The sequence below is a fragment of the Carcharodon carcharias genome, chromosome 16 (genome assembly GCF_017639515.1).
Source record: "Carcharodon carcharias isolate sCarCar2 chromosome 16, sCarCar2.pri, whole genome shotgun sequence".
Classification (NCBI taxonomy): domain Eukaryota; kingdom Metazoa; phylum Chordata; class Chondrichthyes; order Lamniformes; family Lamnidae; genus Carcharodon; species Carcharodon carcharias.
In genome coordinates this window covers 74,267,227-74,289,256 of record NC_054482.1, presented here as the reverse complement: position 1 = coordinate 74,289,256, position 22,030 = coordinate 74,267,227, and the positions used below count along the sequence as shown (strand labels likewise).

Sequence of the window (22,030 nt, the reverse complement as noted above, 5' to 3'; positions counted from 1 at the left end):
ATTAAGCACAAAATTAAGCAAGTTGCAATTAAAAGCTGTAGACTGTTTTAAAATTGCTGAATTCTCCATTTACCAGGCATATATGTACAGCTCATGGTCACTGTCAAAGCCGTGTTTCTCATCTCAGAATAACACCTTGTCTTAAGCTGGGTGGTGCCTCTACAAAACAGCCCAAAATGATTGAGTGGTATGTGCACCAAAATTGAAAAGCACGCCCAGGACAGTTACACATTTCTTCAAGAACTTTCTGATGGCTCTCCTGAGCTCCTGCTGTAGATATATTTGACTTAAAATAAATTACCAAGAATTTTGTACACTGTTGTTTCGTTGAAAAAATGACAACTCTGAATTCATACATAAAACATGCACAGTAGCATTTTATACTATCTTTATCATTTGGGACCAGTATTCCCTCTAAACTTTGTAACCGAGTGGCCGTGTAATTGTCCATCAAGTGCCACATGCTTAACTATAACAGCCGCACACATCCTGATGATTAAATGAAGTTTACTGTCACACTAGTCCGTGAGCAAAGAACTGGTAGACTCCCCAACGACAGAAATTATGGATGAGAGCCAAACCTGACACAATTAATCAGGTGGAATTAACAGCTGAAATTCACTCATGTAAGTTTCTGGAGCCCGAAGCGATGTCAGCACTTGTCTTCCTGCAGCCTGCTTGCCACTTCCCTCCTGCGACCCTCTAACACATAATCCTTCTCACTTCCTCCCTCTTGCCCCACTCCAGGGTGGAAGCAGCCATCCAGAAGGGAAGTGGCAAGCTAGGAGGGAAGCAGTGAGCAGAAGGCAAGTTAAGAATTAGCAAGTTATTAAGAGTCAGCAAGAGGATTTTTGAACCAGTTAATATTACTGATCTAGTCATGCTGCTGCAGCTGGTTTTGTAGGATTATTAAAAGGAAGATTGATGCCAATACTTTCAACATATTTAAAACATTAGGGTATTTCTAGGGTGTTTGTTAAAAGTTTTGGATTCCTAGCCCAGACTTCCAAATACTAATGCAAAGGTTTCTGTGAGGTTCTCTCATGGGACATTCTAAACCATGCATACTTTCAAATACTATCTCTCCCTTATTACTTTTGTGTACATTGAGACAGATGGTTTACTTTAAAAATGGTGAGCCAGTTTAATACCTCATAATTCATAGATTAATCTAAAAAAAACTGTAGGTGGGATAAATGCTGCTACTTTTCCAAAAACTACTACAACAATCATTCTCCCTCCTGGGATTCCATTCTCTGCATTCCACAGTCCTTCACCGCCCTCCCACCCGCCCCACTTCCCCAATACAGTTTATCCTTCAATATTTACTTAAATTACAGGGACACTGTCTCTTTGACCTTCACCCTCCAGTTCACAAGAGCTAACCTCTCTCCAAATTCAGAGACACTTTATCTCAGCCTGATTATGTTTGTTGATGTGAATAAATTATTCCTCTCTATTCATAGCAGTTTTAAGTGAACACTATAAAAATAAAAATGCTGTATTTTCCACAAATTCAAAAGGCAAGCCTCCTTAGTTCTTGCTATTGTCTTGCTTGTCAAATTGAAACAAAAGATCCTAGTCTTATCTTGAGCCATCATTAGCAATTCAACTTATCTTCTGTCAATTGACTAAATGGCAGAGGACGTTACTCTCCTCTTTTTCCATACCTATGGTAACTTCTTAAAACTGTTATATATATTTTTTGTTTCTACTGGTGGCAAACATTACCTTGATGTTGGTGCACATAAAATTCATTTGTGCATGGGTGGAAAAAAAATTAGAGGGAACACTGAGACCCAAAATGGAAAGAAGAAAAAAAAAAGTACTTGTATTTATATAGGGCATCCAAAAGCATTTCACAGATAATAAAGTGTTTTTGTAGTACCATCACTGTTATAATTTAAATAAAATGATTGACCTATATGGAGCCAGTAACATGTAATTGTGGTCATTTCAGATTTACATCCACCCACTCCTTGGTCTTAATTTTAAAAAAGCTGTGGACAGCATAGAATTGCACTAAAATGATTTAAAGAGTAGTTTATCCCAGAATTGATCAGTTCTTGAATTCACAGGATCCACTTATAAATTAATTGTTGGTGCTGCATATCATGTACAGAACTTGCATATTTTAAAGTAATCAATTAAAACTCCTCAAATATTAACTATTACAATATTAGTAAGATAACCAAGATGCATATAGAATCTGACTGCTGTTTTAATGTACAACAAAATGCACAAGCAATTTTTGAAACTGGTAACTGTTAGGCAAAGAATCAGAATTAGACCTCTGACTCAGTACCGAACAACAAATACTTGCAAATTCACATTTTACAGCGATCTTCACAATGTTGTTATGCCAGATAGTTTTACAATGTTAATCTAGTAAATTATTAAAGACATTTCAAATAAAAATCCTTACTGCACTCTGTCAGGTGTAAAAACAAAGCACAAAGATATTGTGCAGTTAGCTGCTACCTTACCTTGGCAATCTGCAGTAACACTATACAGTGTTTAATTGATTCAACCATGCTCTGAAAAAATAAAAATAATGCAGTATCTGCAATGTTCAGAAGTATTTTGCACAATTTAATACAAATCTGCTGTACTAAATTAGCTTTAATGACCAGATGAATCAATAAAAACACACAGATACACTTACACTTGTTACTTCTTTGAGGTTTTCAACTTTCTACAAGAAAAGGAAGAAAATCGTAAATAAATAACAAATTAAACATCTCATTTTATCATTGGCAGGTATCATTTACTGTAAAGATGTGCTAAATTGGAAACTATTACAAGTACTTCATTTTTATCACTGAACATGTGCTATACTGAATATTGTGTAATTTCATCAGCTGGTCATAAACATTGAACCTTTTTAATAAATAAATACACTTCTGCTAAACAAAAGGCACTGGCTTGAAGTAGCTGCTAATTTGCACCTGTAAAGTCGCATTCCATTTCATGGAGATACAAAGTATATGGGGACCCCAACAATGAAAATGCTGTCCCTAGACAGCTCCTTCCTAGCTCATCAAGGTGGAGGATGGATCATTCAGGAGTTCATGGCTGGGACATTAAAAAATAATTAATTCGGCAAAAAGAGACAATGGCAAAAAATCAGCCCAGACATGGGTAAAACTGTTTCCTTTTGGAATTCACAATTGATTTATTTGAACTCCTGGAAATAATCCAGAGAGCGAGAGAGAGGTCATTTGACCCAGTTTGTGTGTAACTGCTCAATTTTTTTGAACTAAGATCATTTTGAACTAACTAACTATCTTTGAACTAAGATATTCTAGGCGCAGGAGAGTGTGGGTTTTTTTCCCCTCTCTTTACAGTGTTCTACTACACAGGTTAAAAGCAAAATACTGTGGATGCTGGAAATCTGAAACAAACACGAAAATTGCTGGAGAAACTCAGCAGGTCTGACAGCATCTGTGGAGAGAATGACAGAGTTAACGTTTCAAGAGGTTATGACTCTTCTTCAGAACTACTGAGTTTTTCCAGCAATTTTTGTTTTTGTTTCTACTATACAGGGTTTTGCTGAGATAAAAGTGTGCCTACATTCCAACAGCAGACAGACTCAACTAAAAGCTGCTGGGTTTTTACAACCGTCTTTCCAGGAGAAAAGGGTCGTACCAGCCATGACTGTGAAGAACGAACGCCTCTGGATTGAATCTTTGGCCAGAATCTTCTGTCTGGCATGTGGGGGCGGGCCCCGCACGCCGACGCGTAAAATGACGCGCAGTGACATCAGGCGTGTGTCCCAACGTCATCACTGGTCATTCTGATCTCCCATTCGGCGGGCGCACACCAGAGTTGGTTACGCGCCTGAACAGGCAAAGGTCTGTTAAGGCCACTAATAAACTAATTAACCCTAGTGAGAAAGCTGCCCGTCCAACCTTAAGGTTGGCAGACGAAGAGCCCAGGCGGCCTTCACATTTTTCATGAAACCTCATTCACGGGCGGGATGAGGTTTCATGAAGGTCTCATTAATTAAATAAAACTTTGTGAAAATTCATAAACATGTCCCAGCTCATGTGACACTATCACATGAGGGGGCATGTCTGAAAAGTTTTATTTTTTCCAAATTTAAAACTTAAGTTAATCTCCCTGAGGCAGCTCTGTGTCTTAGATTTCTGCGCTCTTTCGTGCACATGCACGGAAGAGCGCAGGCCCCAACTCTCTCTCCTTCACCACCCCGCCCGCGCACACAGGTAGTGCTGAGTGCTTCCGGGCTTGCACCACACTGGGTGGGCCTTAACTGGCCCGCCCACATAAAATGGCAGCGAGCAGCCAATCGTGGGCAGCAATCGGCTCCACACCCACCTGGCTTGCCCAACGGGGAGAAAACTCTCCCCTTTATTGACTTTTAAAAAAAAATCTGCACTTGAACTTGGCCAAGTTTAACATCCGATATTCTGTAAAGTTGTATTTTTTCTGCCTGCTTGGGGTTTGTGGTGTGCTTGCACGCATTAGTGGCAAGTGGGACGTATTTGTACATTTTTAACATTTTAATTTTTCTTTTCACCTGGGTGGGTTTTAGTACCATAAACATGTGTTGTAGGTTTAACTCAAAAATATCTGTCCAGTTTAATTCTCTCAAATTGTACACAGTCAAGTACATAGTGAATTGGCAATATAGCATTCTTTTAAAATTCAAAACTTATGCAATAACCAAATAGGGAGTGGGAAAAGAGGAAAACCAGTCTATCCCTCTTCACCTGGCCATAACAGTCTACAGATAACAGAAGTTCAATCAAATAATTTTAATAGCTTCCAGAGCAATGAGCAATTAAAGCACAAATTTTTACTGTTTTTTTTTAAACGGAATTATTATTTAGCCAAATCCTACTAATTAAAAAAAAATAATGTTACAAATAATATTACTTTTATTCCATTATTATCCATGAGAAGGTATATGAGCACCTGCACTGGTAGGTCAACAATGAGCTCCTCTATGGTTCAGTGGTGAAATTCACTCAATGGCTTGGTTGGTTCTGAGACTAAGAGAAGGTTCCAAAAACTTGACCAATGGCTACAAGTCATGTACGAACAGAGATGGTGAGTGGCAAGCTATTTCACTGGGAGCATCACATCCAATAGTGCTACACTCATAATTTTGAGTAAAACCATGCCCAGGCCACACAGCAAACAAAGTAGCTTCCAGTTAAAGTCATAGGCTAACAATCAGGACAAGGAACCTTTTTCACCTTTCTAGCCTGCCAGTCCCTAATGCGAGTGATAGCAGGGTTGATGCCTACATTCTCCACTTTGGCTGGAAGCAGAATCTTTGAATACTTTTAAAGCCAGAGCTAGGTAAATTCTTGATTAACAAGGGGGGTGAAAAGTTATCAGGGGTAGGCAGGAATGTGGGGTTGAGGTTACAATGATCTTATTCATATGTTTCTATGTTCTGTATTAGATCAGTTAGCCTGGCCTTAAGAAACATTGTGTTTTACCTGCCTGCTGCAATGATGGCTTTTCACGCCATATTGTCCCAAACCTGTAGTATTAATTATGCATTCCCGGGAAACAGGCCATTTCAATGGTGGGTGCGCTCTCATTCGCTGCCACGCCATCACCTCACCACTTAAGCAAGCTGGGCGCCATATTTAAAGTCTAACCACGCGCATACCTCAGTGCTTCCAGCCCAGGACTGCTGTAAAAATGACATGGCCCTGAAAGGCAAAAAGACTGCAGCCCCCAGGTTCAATGTCACATCCCTTGAGCACCATTTGGACGCAGTGGAGGCACGCCGTGATATCTTCTACCCCTATTCTGGTTGCAGCAACCTCACTAATCCTGCTTGGGGGGGGTGGCAGTGGCAGTCAGCGCCAATACCCTTCAAAAGAGGACAGCCACTGAGTGCCACAAGAGGATAAATGATTTCCTCCATTCTGTCAGGCTAAGTCACTCTTCTCATCACTCTCAACTCACAAACCCATCGCACATCCACAGGGTCCTTTACACACTGCCAGTTCAAGGGACATCACCATTCACTCTCTCACACACACCTTAATTGTCCTCATCCCATCCATGGGACCACTCACCACCCACAAAGCCAGTCATACATCATCTGGCCTGGCAGGCTTCCTGCATACACTCCATCCACCTCTACTCATGCAGGACAAGCTGGCACATAAGAGGGAGAGGTTGCAGACTGGTGGAAGAATGTCTGAAATCAAGGCTCTCCAGGATTTTGAAAACAGCCATCCAGCTTGCCGGCGAGGTTCTGGACCATTCCTGTGCTGACAGAATGGTGCTCTACCAAGTGAGGATCCAGCAGTGCAACATCCATCAGACAACCATGCCGTGAGTGATTTGTCCTCTTTTACATGACATTGCCATGCACTAATTATCTCCCCTTGCTTTCACAGGCATATCTGGGAAACAGTCGACCAAGTCCATGACCTGGGGCCTCCAATTAAGCCCCGAAGAAACTTCTGAAGAGGAATCTGGAAACAGCCTCCTTGAAGTCCGATCACAGCGCTCACCCACATCCTCCACCAGCGCAGAGACACACAGCAAATTCCAAGGCGTCTGGCACTCAGAGGACTGCTGGAAGCCAGACATTTGCTGAGTCCAAATCAGATGACAAGCCTCTGGGCTCAGTCATGTAACAGCTGGGGCTACAAAGGCAAGCTTGGGAACATTAGGAAGGGATGTCCGCTGCACTCCTCAGATTGGAAGGCACAATGGAGGAGTCTGCCCACCTTCAGGCTGATGTGATAGGGCCGGCAAACCAACGCACCGTCAACCCTGGTAGGATGGCGGCTGCCATGGAGATCTTGGTCCAGGATGTCACTCCTGCACTGCTGCACAGGCTCAGCTCCATTGCTGATGCTATAGTTGGCCTCCAACAGTGTGTACGTGAGAGGGGTGCGGGGCAGGTCGATCTCACTCCAGCTACCCCTTCTCCTCAGGAGTCAGCTAGGGGCCTTTGGGCACCGATAGGGCAAAGGATCAGCAGGTGTATTCCCTGGGGCCATCCATCCAAATGACTCTGGGAGTGACCAGCCCATCCAAATCCCCCTTTACTGTGACCTCAGCAGTTCCAGCTCCACAGGCTGAGGGGGGTGCTATTGCCACAAGCAGCACCCCGAAAGCAAATCTGGGCACTCCAGGTCTTGGCCCTACAGAGGATGCCCACCAAAGTCATCAGAGGCAAGGCGTAGCAGTCAGCAGGCTGCCTCCACCTCCACTGTGGATGGCTGGGGAGCATCAAGATGTAGTGGCAGGGTTATGAAAGTTAAGAAGATGTAACTGTACAGCCTGGGCACAGGTGTTCATCACTTGTATATAATGTTCACTATTGTCAATGAACTCCCAAGAATGTCTCCCTGCCTATGGCTCCTTGTTCTGTTGAGCAGTGTTCATATCACTCAGATATGGAACCTTTCTGCACAAGATAAAAGCAGGCATCTCAGTCCAGGGCCTCTTCCCTGTTCTTTTTGCCAAAGTGATGGTCCAGCCTCACTCTCTGGGTATACTACTGATGCCTGCATCTCGATGGTGCTTGTCATTGCTGCCAGAATGTTGTGGGCAGGTGTCACAGAGTACCGTCATTCTCTGTGTACTCTCAGTCCTTTTAAGGATGGGCTGGCCCCCATCTCTTCAGCACCTGTGACCACTGACGCTGTGCTCCTGAAGATGTCAGGTACTGAAGGCGTACAAAGAATCACATGTTTTTAAAGTTTCATGGCTGCGTCGCTATGAAATGAAAATACCTGGAAAAACTCAGCAGGTCTGGCAACATCTGCAGAGAGGAACACAGTTAATGTTTCGAGTCTGTATGACTCTTCAACAGAACTAAGTAAAAATAGAAAAGAGGTGAAATATAAGCTGGTTTAAGGAGGGGGGTGAGACAGGCAGAGCTGGATAGAGGGCCAGTGATAGGTGGAGATTGCCAAAAGATGTCATAGATAAAAGGATAAAGAGGTGTTGAAGGAGGTGGTGATATTATCTAAGGAATGTGCTAATTAAGGGTAGAAAGCAGGACAAGCAAGGTACAGATAGCCCTAGTGGGAGTGGGGGTGGGGTGGGGTGAAGGGAAGGGATCGAAATAGGCTAAAAGGTAGAGATAAAACAATGGATGGAAATACATTTAAAAATTATGGAAATAGGTGAGAAAAGAAAAATCTATATAAATTATTGGTAAAAAAAAGAGGATTGAAAAGGAGGTGTGAGAGCAGGGTGGAGTGTTGAAATAGCAAGCGACAGGGAGATCTGGGTCATGCTTGCGGACAGACCGAAGGTGTTCTGCAAAGCAGTCACCCAGTCTGCATTTGGTCTCTCCAATGTAGAGGAAAATGCATTGGGAGCAACGAATGAAGTAGACTAAATTGAGGGAAGTGCAAGTGAAATGCTGCTTCACTTGAAAGGAGTGTTTGGTGCCATGGGAAGGGGTTGAGGAGTAGGGGGTGATGGAGTAGGCCAGGGTGTCCCGGTGGGAACGATCCCTGCACCTTCCCATGCAACCGTAGAAGGTGCAACACCTGCCCCTTTACTTACCCCCTCCTCACATGTCTGTCCTTGGCTTGCTGCAATGTTCCAGTGAAGCTCAACGCAAACTGGAGGAACAACACCTCATCTTCCAACTAGGCAATTTACAGCCTACCAGACTGAATATTGAGTTCAACAATTTTAGATCATGAACTCTCTCCTTCATCCCCACCCCCTTTCCGATCCCCCCCCCCCTTTTTTCCCAATAATTTATATAGATTTTTCTTTTCCCACCTATTTCCATAATTTTTAAATGTATTTCCATCCATTGTTTTATCTCTACCTTTTAGCCTATTTCGATCCCTTCCCTTCACCCCACCCCACCCTGACTAGGGCTATCTATACCTTGCTTGTCCTGCTTTCTACCCTTAAATAGCACATTCCTTAGATAATATCACCACTTTCAATGCCTTTGTCCTTTTGTCTGTGACATCTTTTGGCTATCTCCACCTATCACTGGCCCTCTATCCAGCTCTACCTGTCCCACCCCAACCCCCGCCCCAAACCAGCTTATATTTCACCTCTTTTCTATTTTTACTTAGATTTGTTGAAAAGTCATACAGATGGATTCGAAAGGTTAACTGTGTTCCTCTCTGCAGATGCTGCCAGACCTGCTGAGTTTTTCCAGGTATTTTTATTTTTGTTTTGGATTTCCAGCATCCGCAGTTTTTTGCTTTTATCGCTATGAAATGATCCTGATCACAGAGCGCAAGCGAGCTACCCTCGGCCAGACAGGAGTCAGATATTCTCAGAGGCAATGTGAAGATCTATGGAGTGTCCTCACTGCAAGTCGTCGTCATCCTCCACAAATCTAGCAGCTATGAGGTCCTCCCTAGCGCACCTGCCCCGTCTGGCCAGTGTGAGGGCCTCATCCCTGTCATTGCTCCCTTAGACGACGACTTCACCCTCGTCAGCACCCTCATCGGAGGAGGCCTCCAGCTACTCCATTTCCTCCTCAGCCAGCTCCTCTCCCTGTTACAACCTGGCATGGCAAAGGGCGCAACAGACGACGACGATGCATGGCACCCTCTGTGGACTATGTTGTAGGGCTCCACCAGACTGGTCCAGACAACGGAACTTCATTTTCAACATCTCAATAGTCTACTCCACCAAGTTGTGAGTTGCAGCACAAGCCTAGTTATACCTTTTCTCTGCTGCAGTCTGAGGCCACCGCACAGGTGCCATCAGCCACATCCTCTGTGGGTAGCCAACCCACAGGAGCCATCACTGCAAATTCTGTGGACCCTGGAATGCATCAGGGATCTGTGACTGACTGAGAACGTAGGAGTCATGCACACTCCCTCAAAATCATGCGCAGACCTGCAGATTGCATTTGCGATGGTGTCACACCAGCTGCACATTCAGTGAATGGAATCTCTTGTGGTTGACATAATTAGGTTGATGGTTGAAAACGATGTTCACTTCTCCAACATATGCTTTCTTACTTTAAAAAAAATGACAGAGGGAGGCTGCAGCATTTCATCATCATCAGTACATTCCTGTCAAGAGATGCAGCTTTATTTTTGCTTAGTATTTTTAGTGATATGTAAACAGCAGCCAGCCCTGTATTTACTTTTGCCTGTGCAGAGGAGTCCTTTCCTTGACTGCCAACTGCAGTCATCCTTCCGTTGCTTCCTGACTGCTGTCTGCAACTAACCAAGGAGCTGACCAGAAAGCTGCAACAAGAATGACAGATGGAAGACCTCGGATGGCCCCATGGTTTAGCGATACCTCTCTTCAGGTTCTCCTCAAGGCTAAAAGGGCAAGGCAGGAAGAGGTTTTCTTCTCAAGGAATGGGAGGAGAGCCCCAACTGACTATACAAACCTGGATGGAGGTCGCAGAGGAATCCAGCAGCAGTGGTATCACCCCCAAAACCTGGATTCAGTGCAGCATGTAAGTCAATAACCTCCTTCAGTCTACTAAGATAAATATTCCATAAGGTGCGTCTGCCACACACAAGGCATAGTGCTCACGTGCAACCACTGGAACTTCAGCAAGCATAGTTGGGATGTGCAAATGGGAAGCAGAGCTGATAGACTGAAACCTTTGAGGAGGAGAAAGGATCCCAGTACATCGCATCATTCCCCTGCACGTTCCATCAGCGTAGATACTCTCATGTCAATGGGTATGTGTTTGCAATTAGATTCAGGATCACAAGCTGGTGAGCACAGCACATACATGCCTGAGCAGCTGACAAGAGGCTATGATAGCTGAGGGTATTTTCAGTCGGAGGCCCATGCTAAGCTCCAGGCTGATGATGTGCCTTGGTAGCTGTCAGTAACACAGTAGCTGCTGCAGCTGAGGTAAGAGGTGAAGGAATATCTGGCAGAATTTCCAGAAGAATGCACACCTACATGCAGACGATGGAGGAGGCCAACCAGGCCTCTGGAGTGTGATTGGGTTTCTCAGTGGAGAGATGGCCCATCCTCAGAGCATCTAATCCAGCAGGCCACTCAGTGGGTGTCAGAGATGCAAGCAGAACTGCATGCCATCACCTTGCCCACAAACCCAATGCAGCAGTGGCCAGGCGAGAGGGGATAAAGAGGTGCCTGGATTCTCCACTAGGTCCTTGACCTTTTCAGGTTAGCAGGGGCGTGCCTTGCAAGGGAGGAGGAGTGGGTCATTTCTGCTTTTGGGGGATCCTCTCTGGGTGCTCCTGATATCAACAGCAGCTCCTCAGCCCCACTGCCAGTGACTTACACCTAAGTAACAGTAGAGGAGGCTCCTGCACCTGGGCAGCCAGGGAATGGCTACCGAGGTCATCTCAAGCCACAGAGAAGCCTGATCAGTAGTCTGCCTTCACCACAGCTGGCAGCATTGGAGGGATTGCAGGAGAGTGAGTGTGTTAAGAAGAGCACCTAGCTGCTCTTGGAGTTCTTGGGTGCATAAAATATTTAGATACTAAGCCTCATTTCTGTCTTGCGGCTTAATAAATCTTTCATTCACTGTCGCAGCTCTTCATTCTAGTTCTTGCTGCCTAACAAAATCTCATCTTGAGGCGGCAATGGACTAAGCCTCATCTATTCAGGTCTTCCTCCTTGTCACTGCAATTCTTGGGCTGTGCTGAGTTAGCTGGTCTCAACATGAGAAATGCTATGGAAACTACAACTGCCTTCAGCATCCTTGGGTTAAGGAGTGAAAATCAGCTAAAGCTCACCATCCTATTATCTTCCTGTTCAAAGTGCATCATGAAGCCACTTGTATGGGTTTGGGTGCTCAAAGAAAGATGCTGACCTTCACCGGCAAAATTAACACATCAGGATTGGATGAGATGCGGAGAGCACCTGGTGTCTTTGGAACCGTAATCCAGAATGGAGTCAAACAAACAAATTTATGGGAGGAGAGGTGAAAACTGGCAGAAAAATTAGATTGGAAGAGTTATGGAAATCAATGATGTCAGTTATGTGCAGTGAGAATGAAAACTACGAGTTTGAACATGTGTCCAGGTTCACCAAAGAGCCCAAATGTATATGCATTATTTAGTTTTGAGAAAGTACATTTTTTTAAAAATTGTTTTAAAACAACAGCATTTTCAAATTGCTGGAAACTTTTTGAAGATTTTCGTCTTGCACTCATCAGGGCAATTCACAAGAAAATACCAAAGTCAGGGGCCAAAAGTGATGTTCTGGTTGAGAAATCTGCCAGGGGCTCACTACCACAATCTACTGCAAGCCTACCTTCATTGGTCAATATACACATTGGGACTCTTACAGTTCCACGCGCTACAAGATTGGCCTTATCGGCTACCTTGTAGATAGGGCCGAACCATTTGCTCACCATGCAAGCTTGATGCTGAAATAAGGCACATCAAAGACATCCTGCGAGATAATGGCTACACTGATCGAATCATTTCACACTGTACATCGTGAAAACTCTCAAGGCCATCACTTTTGGCCCTAAAAAGTGCCCAGTCTCCCTCAGGTTACCCTGGAAGGGCAAGGTATCTCAAAAATTTGAGTAACAGGAGAAGCTAGCTATTTCACATTGCTGTTATGCAGCAGCAACACGAGTGGTATTCACCACTTACAGGATGCTGCTGTCAAGCCTAAAGGATGTTCTGCCTATCACACAAGTGAGTAACATGGTATATGAATTTCAGTGCCAGTGATGCCTGGTCTGTAGGTCATACTTCCCAAAGACTGCTGGATTGTATCAAGCAGCCTGTCCCTTCTGCTGTTCACAATGCGCAAAGCCTAGACTGTACCCAACCAACCCTTGCTTAAAAAATTCAAAACAGTATCCAACATTGGGTGTGATTCCACAATTTGACAACATTTACTAAAAATCCTCAGTGCTAAGAATTACCCTGACAACCAATTTAAGATTCTTAGTTGGGCTCCCAGTAGAGTGCATGTGTGTGTACTGGAAGCTACATATATTAATACACAGGGCCCTCTTCTTTGCAGACAGAAAGAACACGTACACACATTGCACTTGTTTCAGCTAAACAAAATAAGTGACAGCTATTGTCTGGTTCATTCCCCATGGCAGTTAACTGTCAGTCACAGTCAGTCACAATCAACTGAGCAATGCCTCTACCAGAGTCCACTTGCCAACCAACCAGCACTCTCTTCTCGTACAGTATAAATATGTTGTTTTCTCTGATATTGGTATTTTCTTGTAATTGTTCTGATGACTGCAAGGCAAAAAGCTTCGACAAAAAAAAAAAATTTTTTTCAGCAAGACTCAAATTCTGCACTACGAAACAACTAACAGCATTTTCCCACCTGTCAAATCTCTTTGCTTTTTCTCAGTAAAGACAACTGCCCACATAAATTCCCATATGCATTTATTCTCCTTTTGGTCTGCTTATTTCATTTCATTTCTCATTAATGAATTAAATTAAGATGAATAGGCTTAAATCATTATCTAAAGCAACTTAAAGGATACTGGTTTTTGCATTTTATTTTTTACAAAAAGTTAAACGTATGAAATATTACTGATGTGCAAATGATTTATTTAATTAAAATACGATGCATTAAATAACATTAAAGAACATAGGTACTTACCCTTCTCTGTTCATCGTCGTTGCAAGTTTTGACTTTTTCATCAAATAGCTGAGTGTATGAAAAAAAGCATATCAGCAATTCTAACAGAAATGCATCAATTTGATTTCCCCTCAACAGCGCAGATGCAGTGATACTCAATAAATGTTTTTATTTCTGTTTGACCAAGCTCAGCACAAACCAGGCCCTAATACTCAGTCTGTTCAGAATCACATGTACTGAGCTTTTTCTTCACCATGTGCAGTCAGTCATCAACAATAGTTTCAATAAAGTCAACTGATTATCTGGTAAAAAACTCTTCTGATAATTGTGTAAAAGTTAACTTACAAAAATTCAGTCACAGAAATTTTTTTTGAGCCGGTATATTCATACAACTAGATTTGGCGTTTTTGAAAATTTTAAAAATATAACCACAATAAATATTGAAAATGAGAAAGCCTGGGTGTAAAAGGCAATCAGTAATGCAAATCAATTTACCTTTTAAGTGGTGTCTGGATTGACATATTTTAAAAAACCTTGCATTTGAATGTAGTTCCTGTTTATGACACCTTGCTCCTTGTTATCAAACTTTGTGCTGTTTCCATTGTAAATCCCTGTCTATATATTTACAATAGAAACTACCTATATAACCTTGTCACATAGTAGCTACACTTACTGTTAATGAGACTGCTGCAGTACCTCCAATCCCAGGCAGGCAATTAAAGCATGACCAACTTACATAAGCAGTTTGCATCTTAAAAAATTAAAAAGTAATAATTCAAAAAGTTAGAGCGCAGGATTTTAAAAAAATATATTCTGTAAGTCAACCTCCTGCGGCATTGCTCACAGTGAGTCAAAGGGCATGTTATTTTAAACATGGAGGCAAAGTGGTTGAAGCTTAATGGAAATGAGGCACCAAGGCCAGGGAGAGAAGTAGTGAAGAGGCCTGGACTGGGAAAGTGCAAGTGGCAGACGGATTGGGGGTGGGGGAGGGAAGAAGTCAGGGGAGGGGGGTGCTGAATGGTAAGAGGGGAGCAGAGAAACATGGGCTCCTTCAAGCCTAGTGACAGGAAAGTCACAGAGGATCCAAGGCCAAAGTTGGCAGAAGTCAGAGGCAGGGAGTAGCTGGGGAACAGCAGGACATACACACTATGCATTTCAATGAAACCTCATTGTGAGTATATGCAGTGTCTGTTAATCCTGAGTGTAACTTTGAAATGGGTCTTTTTAATATTAGATGTGTCACTGTTCACCTACAATGGCTGCTATTTTATACAGAGAGTTCATTACCTAGTATTTATTTTTATTTATTTGTTATGGGGATGTGGGCATCACTAGCTAGGCCAGCATTTATTGCCCACCCCCAATTGCCCTTGAGAAGGTAGAGGTAAGTTGTCTTCTTGAACCTCGGCAGTCCGTGTGGTGTAGGTACACCCACAGTGCTGTTAGGAAGGGAGTTCCAGGACTTTGACTCTGCGACAGTGAAGGAACGGCAATATATTTCCAAGACAGGGTGGTGTGTGGCTTCGAGGAGAACTTGCATGGTGTTCCCATGCATCTGCTGCCCTTGTCCTTTTAGGTGGTAGAGGTTGCAGGTTTGGAAGGTACTGTCAAAAGAGCCTTGGTGAGTTGCTGCAGTGTATCTTGTAGATGGTACACATTGCTGCCACTGTGCATCAGTGGTGGAGGAAGTGAATGTTTAAGGTAGCAGATGGGGTGCCAGTCAAGAGGGCTGCTTTGCTCTGGATGGTGTTGAGCTTCTTGAGCGTCACTGGAGCTGCACTCATCCAGGCAAGTGCAGAGTATGCCTATGCACTCCTGACTTGTCCCATGTAGATGGTCGACAAGCTTTGGGGAGTCAGGTGGTGAGTTAATTGCTGAAGAATTCCTAGCCTCTGACCTGCTCTTGTAGCCACAGTACTTATATTTCTGGTCCAGTTCAGTTTCCTGTTAATGGTAACCCCGAGGATGTCGATAGAGGAGTTTCAGCAGTGGTAATGCTATTGATTGGCATGGGGAGATGGTTAGATTCTCTCTTGCTGGAGATGGTCATTGCCTGGCACTCGTGTGGTGCGAATGTTACTTGCTACTTACCAGCCCAAGCCTGAATGTTGTCCAGGTCTTGCTGCATATGGACATCGATTGCTTCAGTGGATTGAGAAAATGTGGCCATTTGACTCACACAAATGCTTTCTATATTTTATTTAAATAGGTGCATTGGCATAGTGGTTATGTTACTGGATTTGTAATCCAGAAACCCGGGCTAATAATCCAAAGGTGAAAGTTCAAATCACATCACAACAGCTGGGGAATTTAGGTTCAGTTAATTAAATAGATCTGAAATTAAAAGAAAGCTTGGCATTTGTAATGGTGTCCATGAAACTACTGCATTGTCAGTAAAAATCCTAATTAGGAAAGAAATCTGCCTTCCTTATCTGGTTTAGTCCAACGCTTCCTCTACTGCATACGCACGCTGTGCAAGCAAAATTTAGTGGGCCAAAGCACTTATTGGTCTGCCCTAAATTGACTCCAAACCCATAGCAATGTGCTTGACTGTTAGCTGCACTCTGAAATGGCCTAACAAATTACTCAGTTGTATCAAAGCTGCTACGGAAAACTTTAGTCCACACACATTGCAGTGGTTTATGAAGATGGTTCATCAAAACCTTCTCCAGGGCAATTAGGGAAAGGCAATAAAGGTTGGCCTTGCCAGTGACACTGATGCCCCATGAATAATTAAAAAAACATTTTCTGAGCCAACATTGTGTACTCAATAACTAAAATTTTGATGTTCAAAGTAAGGGTTTAAATACATTCAAAAATTACATAGTTCACAACAGCATGATGAAGTTTATCTATTAAAAACTGTCTTTTGTGTATTTTAATGCCTTCAAGGCTTTGAAGGCCTCAATCTCTCTGGAAATCATGGGGTTCAGCATTTTGTCCCTCAACCTGTGACACAGATAAATTTAGATTAGGTATAAAGCACATGGTCAGTTTACACAATTTCCCAAGAGGTGTTCAGTCTGCTTATTGATTTTTTTTTTCGAACATCCCTGCACTCTCTTCCCAATGTGTTTATGCAAGTAATTTTGAAAAATAAAAGCGTGAACTTCAAAAACTTGTTTGCAAGTGAAATGTCAATGTTCTGATTACAGTGATGTAAGTTTTGTTTTGTGCTCTATAAATCTTCTTTCTGCATTCCTTCTTTCTAATCTTTCCTTCTCTTCCCCTGGAGAGAAAGAGGGAGAAAGAAGACAGAGATGGAGTGAAAAAAGTTTTAAAAAGTGTGCCAAAAAGAGACATGGTGGAGATGAAACCAGGTTCAAAGACTGTGGTTAATCCTGTCACTGGCCCTTTTTCCTGTCTCATTCTTTGCTTGAATCCCCTGTCGTTTTCCCACCGCCTCCTTACAGCTGAATATTTGCTGCCGTCTTTGAATAATTCCACCAGAATCCTTTTCTGGTCCTGAAATCCTACCAGTCCCACAAACACATCTGAACAAAAAAAAACAAAATAAAATCAATGAGCCAATCGATAAGAAATTTGAAGAATCAATAATAAAATATCCACCAAAGATACCCATCTGTCCACCTCACTGAAACTTTCAGATGGGTCACCATATCCCAATTTGAAATGCATAAGAAACTTCCATGCTGTCTATTTAGCAGTAATGCAATATATAAGCGTCTGCATTTACCCCTGATACCTGCCATGCTTGTTCAATTTTAAAAGTTATGTAATGCTGGGTCTCAAAATGCAATTTTCATTGTATATTTACATTGTGAATCAACATGCATTAACACATCAAAGCCTTCTGTTGTATCTCCAGTACTGAGTCACATATAACCATAGCATCAGAGGAGGAACATGATCACTTAATCTTTTATATGGCATTACAATAATAATGGATCAGGTCTTCCAGTCTCTGGGTCATCGGAGACCAGATGTATACCACCCCCAGGAAGCACTACAGGACCCCTCTGAGGTCTCAAGGCACTGAAACCATGGGAATTGCCCAGGAAGTTTGAACTTCTGAAGGGCAATTCTCCTGTTTCCCGGAACCCAACTCTGAGTTAGAGTGAGAGCGTCCAACGGTTCCAATTTACTTACTTGAGTAGTTACCCAGGAAATGTTAGACAGAAAAAACTTAGTCTAACTCCTTGGTACCTATACAACTGACTCCCCCAACCCAACATGACTTCCCCCTCCAAACAATCCCACTCCCCCTCTGATCACCACACCCCCAGCCAACTTCCCGCCCTGACCCCCCCAACATCGCCACCGAAACCAACCTGACTCACACCCTCCCACCCCTAAGACCCAATTAGCCTCGCCACATGTTTTCCCCATGTCCCAACCTCGTCACCCTACCCAGTTGCCATCCTATCCCCTTACCCACTTACTTCACCCACCCTACAGCACTCACTAGCACACTGAAAAGCTGTTTAAATGTCCCAAAGCTTTTCAGTGTGTTAGTGAACACTTAGCAGAATACCGCATCTAGCGCCGTAAAAAAGAAAGGCCGGCTTCTGCATGGATTCCCTTCGCTGATATCTCAGGGGCTCCCTGAGCTAATTGAGTTTGGCAGGGTCCTCCATTGGAAGATTGGCCAGAAAAATTGAAGGTAGGTAAGTGGATACTTTTGTCTGATCAGTGTTGGAAATAGGGGGCTGCATTTTATGTACCCCCACTGGATGAGTTTCTAGCAGGGGGCATATAAAATAGGGTGGATTCCCACTCTACCATTTTCCCACCCATCCCCGAGCTCATCCCCATACTACGGGGGAGTAGGAGTGGGCAGGTGCCAAAATTGGCAGCCCTCCTGCCATATTTAAATAGATAATCAAGTGTCAATTAAGTTTGTTATCAAGCCAGTTGTCCCTGATAATACTGTGCCCACGCCATAAAATGTTTGGCATGGGCAGCCAGCTCAATCTTTTAAATACAATCTTCAAAAGGCAGTGTTAGGAAATAGAGATAGTTTGAGTAAATGATATGCGTATTTGGGTATGTTAGGAATAAGGTATATCTTTAAGTTTAATTTATATTTTTCTATTTGTGGGTTAATAAGGTGAAACCTGGGATCTAGCTTCATTTTAGAGTGGAGATAGCAGGTCTGAGGCTTGTTTATGTGGCTGCAGTCTAATGAGTTTTACGACCCTTGAAGTAGAGCGTTGTGTTATCAAGGGGGTAGTCATTTAGGGAAGTTAAAACAAAAAGGTAAAAAAAACCTGTGCTATTGCCTAGCAATAGGGGTCCAGAGAGAGGGGCCCACAAAGGCAGAAAAACCAGAAAAGCAGTTTCAGTTCAGTTGAAGCCAGGATTCCAGAGAGGTTGGACAGCAGAGGGACAGTTAGCAGTCCCAAACTAAAGTTGAAACCAGCTGCCAGGAGAAGCTGGACACACGAGAGGAAACTGCATGAGCAGGTTCCAGAAACTAAAGAAGAAAGTTCCATAATCCAGGGATGTGGAACAGGAAAGGTCCCAAGAGGATAAATAAGTCAAAGGAAAAGGACAGGAACCTGGAAAAGGTCCTGTTAAGTGAAGTTAAGAGTGAGGAGCAGAGAGGAAGGCTCCAAGCTTCAAGCTTAAAGAGAAGAAAGCTGCAGGGTGCAGATTTAAAGCAATAAAGGCCTGCAAGAAGCCAGAAGATCCAAAGAGGCAACTGAAGGTCTGTAACTCCTTACTATGGGCATGAGAAGCAGTGGTATTCTGAACAGCTGAGCTTTTGAGAGTGTGTGCATGGAAGGAAGTTTGAATGCATGTGGCAATCCAGGGGAGAGGAACATCATAAGGGGAGTTCTAAACCCTCAAGGCGGACCTGAGAGAAAGCATCATTTGGGAGAAGATTCCAAAGTAAGTTCTTGGAGAGTGGAGACTGGAAACCCTTGTGTGAAAGGCGGAGTTCAGTGAGACCAGTTGGCTGACAGTGTGACAAGCGTCTGAGGGGAGTTGACAAGAGATCCATAACATCTGTCTGGGGTGGCATCTATCTCTTGGTTTCAGAGTGCGGTGTGCCTGGCCACAGGTCGCCTATTGGTTTACATAGACTGTGACTTATTGTGAACATTAGAGTATAAGATAGTTTTTGTAACTTGCGTTATCCTTATAAATCTGTATATATCTTTAAAGGAGGAGTTATGGGTGAATGAATATTGTAATGTAGGTCATCTTTTCTTGTTTAATAAATGTTTTATTCTTGTTAGAAGTTCATCAGGTGACTCCTGTGACGTTATTCAGTAGCTACTCTTCACGTATCTAAACAAAAAATAAAAGTTAGGATCTACCAAGCCGGGTTCCACCTTGGGATTTGACTTGCTCAGTAGTAACATCAGCTGGGAAGAAAGGGTGTCTTCTACCTTTGGGAGTTGCCCTTTGAGGATCAGAGGATGGCCCCCACCCAACTAAGATGGACTGCCACCCACCTCCCGCCGCTCTCCACCTTTCTTCCTAACCCTCTGGAGTCTTAAACCCAACCCCCTCCACCTCATACCCAAAACCCACCCTGCCCTTAAATATACATGTGCATGCACAAATGCACCTACTGCCCCTCCCTGTCCTAGTTTAATTTTCCCCATGCCTTCTAACCCTGCTTTACCTGAATCTTGCTTCACTCACCTTGTGTAACAGTGCATGAAATCAATGAACCTCATTACAAGTCTTACGCTTTTGTGCCCTACTCCAACTACTTCTCACACTCCAGCTCTGCTTCACCTGAAGACTACACTGGCTCAACTCCCAAGGTGCAAGGCCTGAAGAAATGTACTACTGTTACTTAATATACACAGGCAGAACTCTTCTATATTGATTGTGGTGACAGTATTGCAGAGCAGGGAACTGGAGCTTCAATTCTATACAGGCTTCTTCATTGTGGGATCTGCAGATCAATTGATTTGAAGAGTCATACTTCTTTTGAACTTTCTTTTATGAAGAAGCAAGACCGATGCTCATGAAACTGAGAAAACCTGCGTGGCTACTTAAATTTTCCAGTCCAACTGTGCAGCAGCAGATTACTACTCCATAAAAATAAGGACAAATTACCGTTCTATCAGCCTACTTGCAGGCAACAACAAAGTGATGGAAGGCATCATCAACAGTGCTATCAAGCAACACTTACTCACCACTAACCCTTTCACCTCAGGTTCTGCCAGGGTACTCAGCTCCAAACCTCTGGGTCAGAGGCTGAGCACTCTGCAAATAGTGACTCATCTCCTGACTTACCAAAGCCTTTCCTCAATCTGCAAGGACTGTGATAGAATATTCTCCAATTGCCTCGACAAGTGCGATAACTACACTCAAAAAGTTGAACACCATCCAGGACAAAGCAGTCCAGTTGATTGGCACACTATCCACCACTTTAAACATTCCCTCCCTTCACTACCTGTGCACTGTGGATGCAGTACGTATCATCTATAAGATGCACTGCAGTAATTTGCAAAGTCTTCTTCAACAGCATCTCACAAACCAGCCCTTCTAAGTGGTAGAGGTTGCAAGGGCAGCAGACTTTCAACACCTGAAAGTTTCCTTGAAGTCACACATCATCCTGACTCAAAAATATATCTCTGTTCCTTCATCATCACTGGGTCAAAGACATGGGACTCCCTCCCTAACAGCACCATGGGAGTACATTCACCAGGCGACTGCTGTGGTTCAAGAAGGTCGTTCACCACCAACTTCTCAAGGGCAATTAGGAATCAGTAATAAATACTGATCTTGTCAGTGACACCCACGTTTCATGAATGAATATTAAAAAATGCTCTGCTCGACCCAAAACAGAAATCAGATATGTCAAGATACTGAGGGAACAAAGCACTGATGGTAGCAAATGAGTAGATGAGCAGCATGGCCTTAAACTAAAAACTAAAATCAAACTCTACCAGGGCACTACTCATATCACCCTGCTGTCTGGCACAGAATCCTGGGTCTGCTACAGGCGCCATATCAAAGCTCTGGAATGCTCCCTAAGACACTTGAGCTCCATCATGAGAATTCAACAGCAGAACAAAATCAACAAGCTAGGCTCAACAGCACTCTCCAAAAAATTCAACTAAGACAGTTAGGCCACGTTTTCCACATAGATGACTGCAGAATCCCCAAGCAGGTCTTCTATGGGGAACTGTCTCAGGCCAAATGACATCAAGGTGGTTAGTACAAACGATACAAGGGCATCTTAATAAAAGAGCTTTACAAACTTCCGCATTGCAAACCGCCTCTCTTGGGAAAACACTGCAGATGACTGGCCCAAGAGGAGACAAGCACTGAAATTTGGTTCAACATGCTTTGAGGACCATTCATGCCAAGCTTGCAACATCCAATGTACTCAGAAGGCTAGAGGTTGTGCAGCTGCAGAAGTTATCAACAATGACAACATGAACTGCCAGTTCTGTGGACAACCATGCCAATCTCACATTAGGCTCTTCAGTCATGAGAGGACCCACAACAGATGAAATCACTGACAGATTGAACACACTTAAATAATAGGGTGTCTACCACCAAGGAAGAGCAGCTCAAAATTCAGATTAAAAAG

General features: G+C 43.3%; 1 protein-coding gene across 10 annotated transcripts in view; it reads right to left on the bottom strand.

Moving 5' to 3' along the window:
* osbpl9 (oxysterol binding protein-like 9) overlaps positions 1–22,030 on the bottom strand; it is a 289,515-nt gene that overhangs the window by 89,537 nt on the left and 177,948 nt on the right. For 6 of the 10 annotated variants that reach the window (XM_041208298.1, XM_041208299.1, XM_041208301.1 and 3 more), the window contains 3 exons: positions 13,525–13,572; positions 2,666–2,695; positions 2,487–2,537 (listed from right to left, as the gene is read on the bottom strand). In XM_041208298.1, the coding sequence (XP_041064232.1) occupies positions 2,487–2,537; positions 2,666–2,695; positions 13,525–13,572 (129 nt within the window). Of the gene's footprint in view, positions 1–73; positions 221–2,486; positions 2,538–2,665; positions 2,696–13,524; positions 13,573–22,030 lie in introns of those variants that run through there. The other 4 variants (XM_041208300.1, XM_041208302.1, XM_041208306.1 and 1 more) reach the window with 2 other exon arrangements.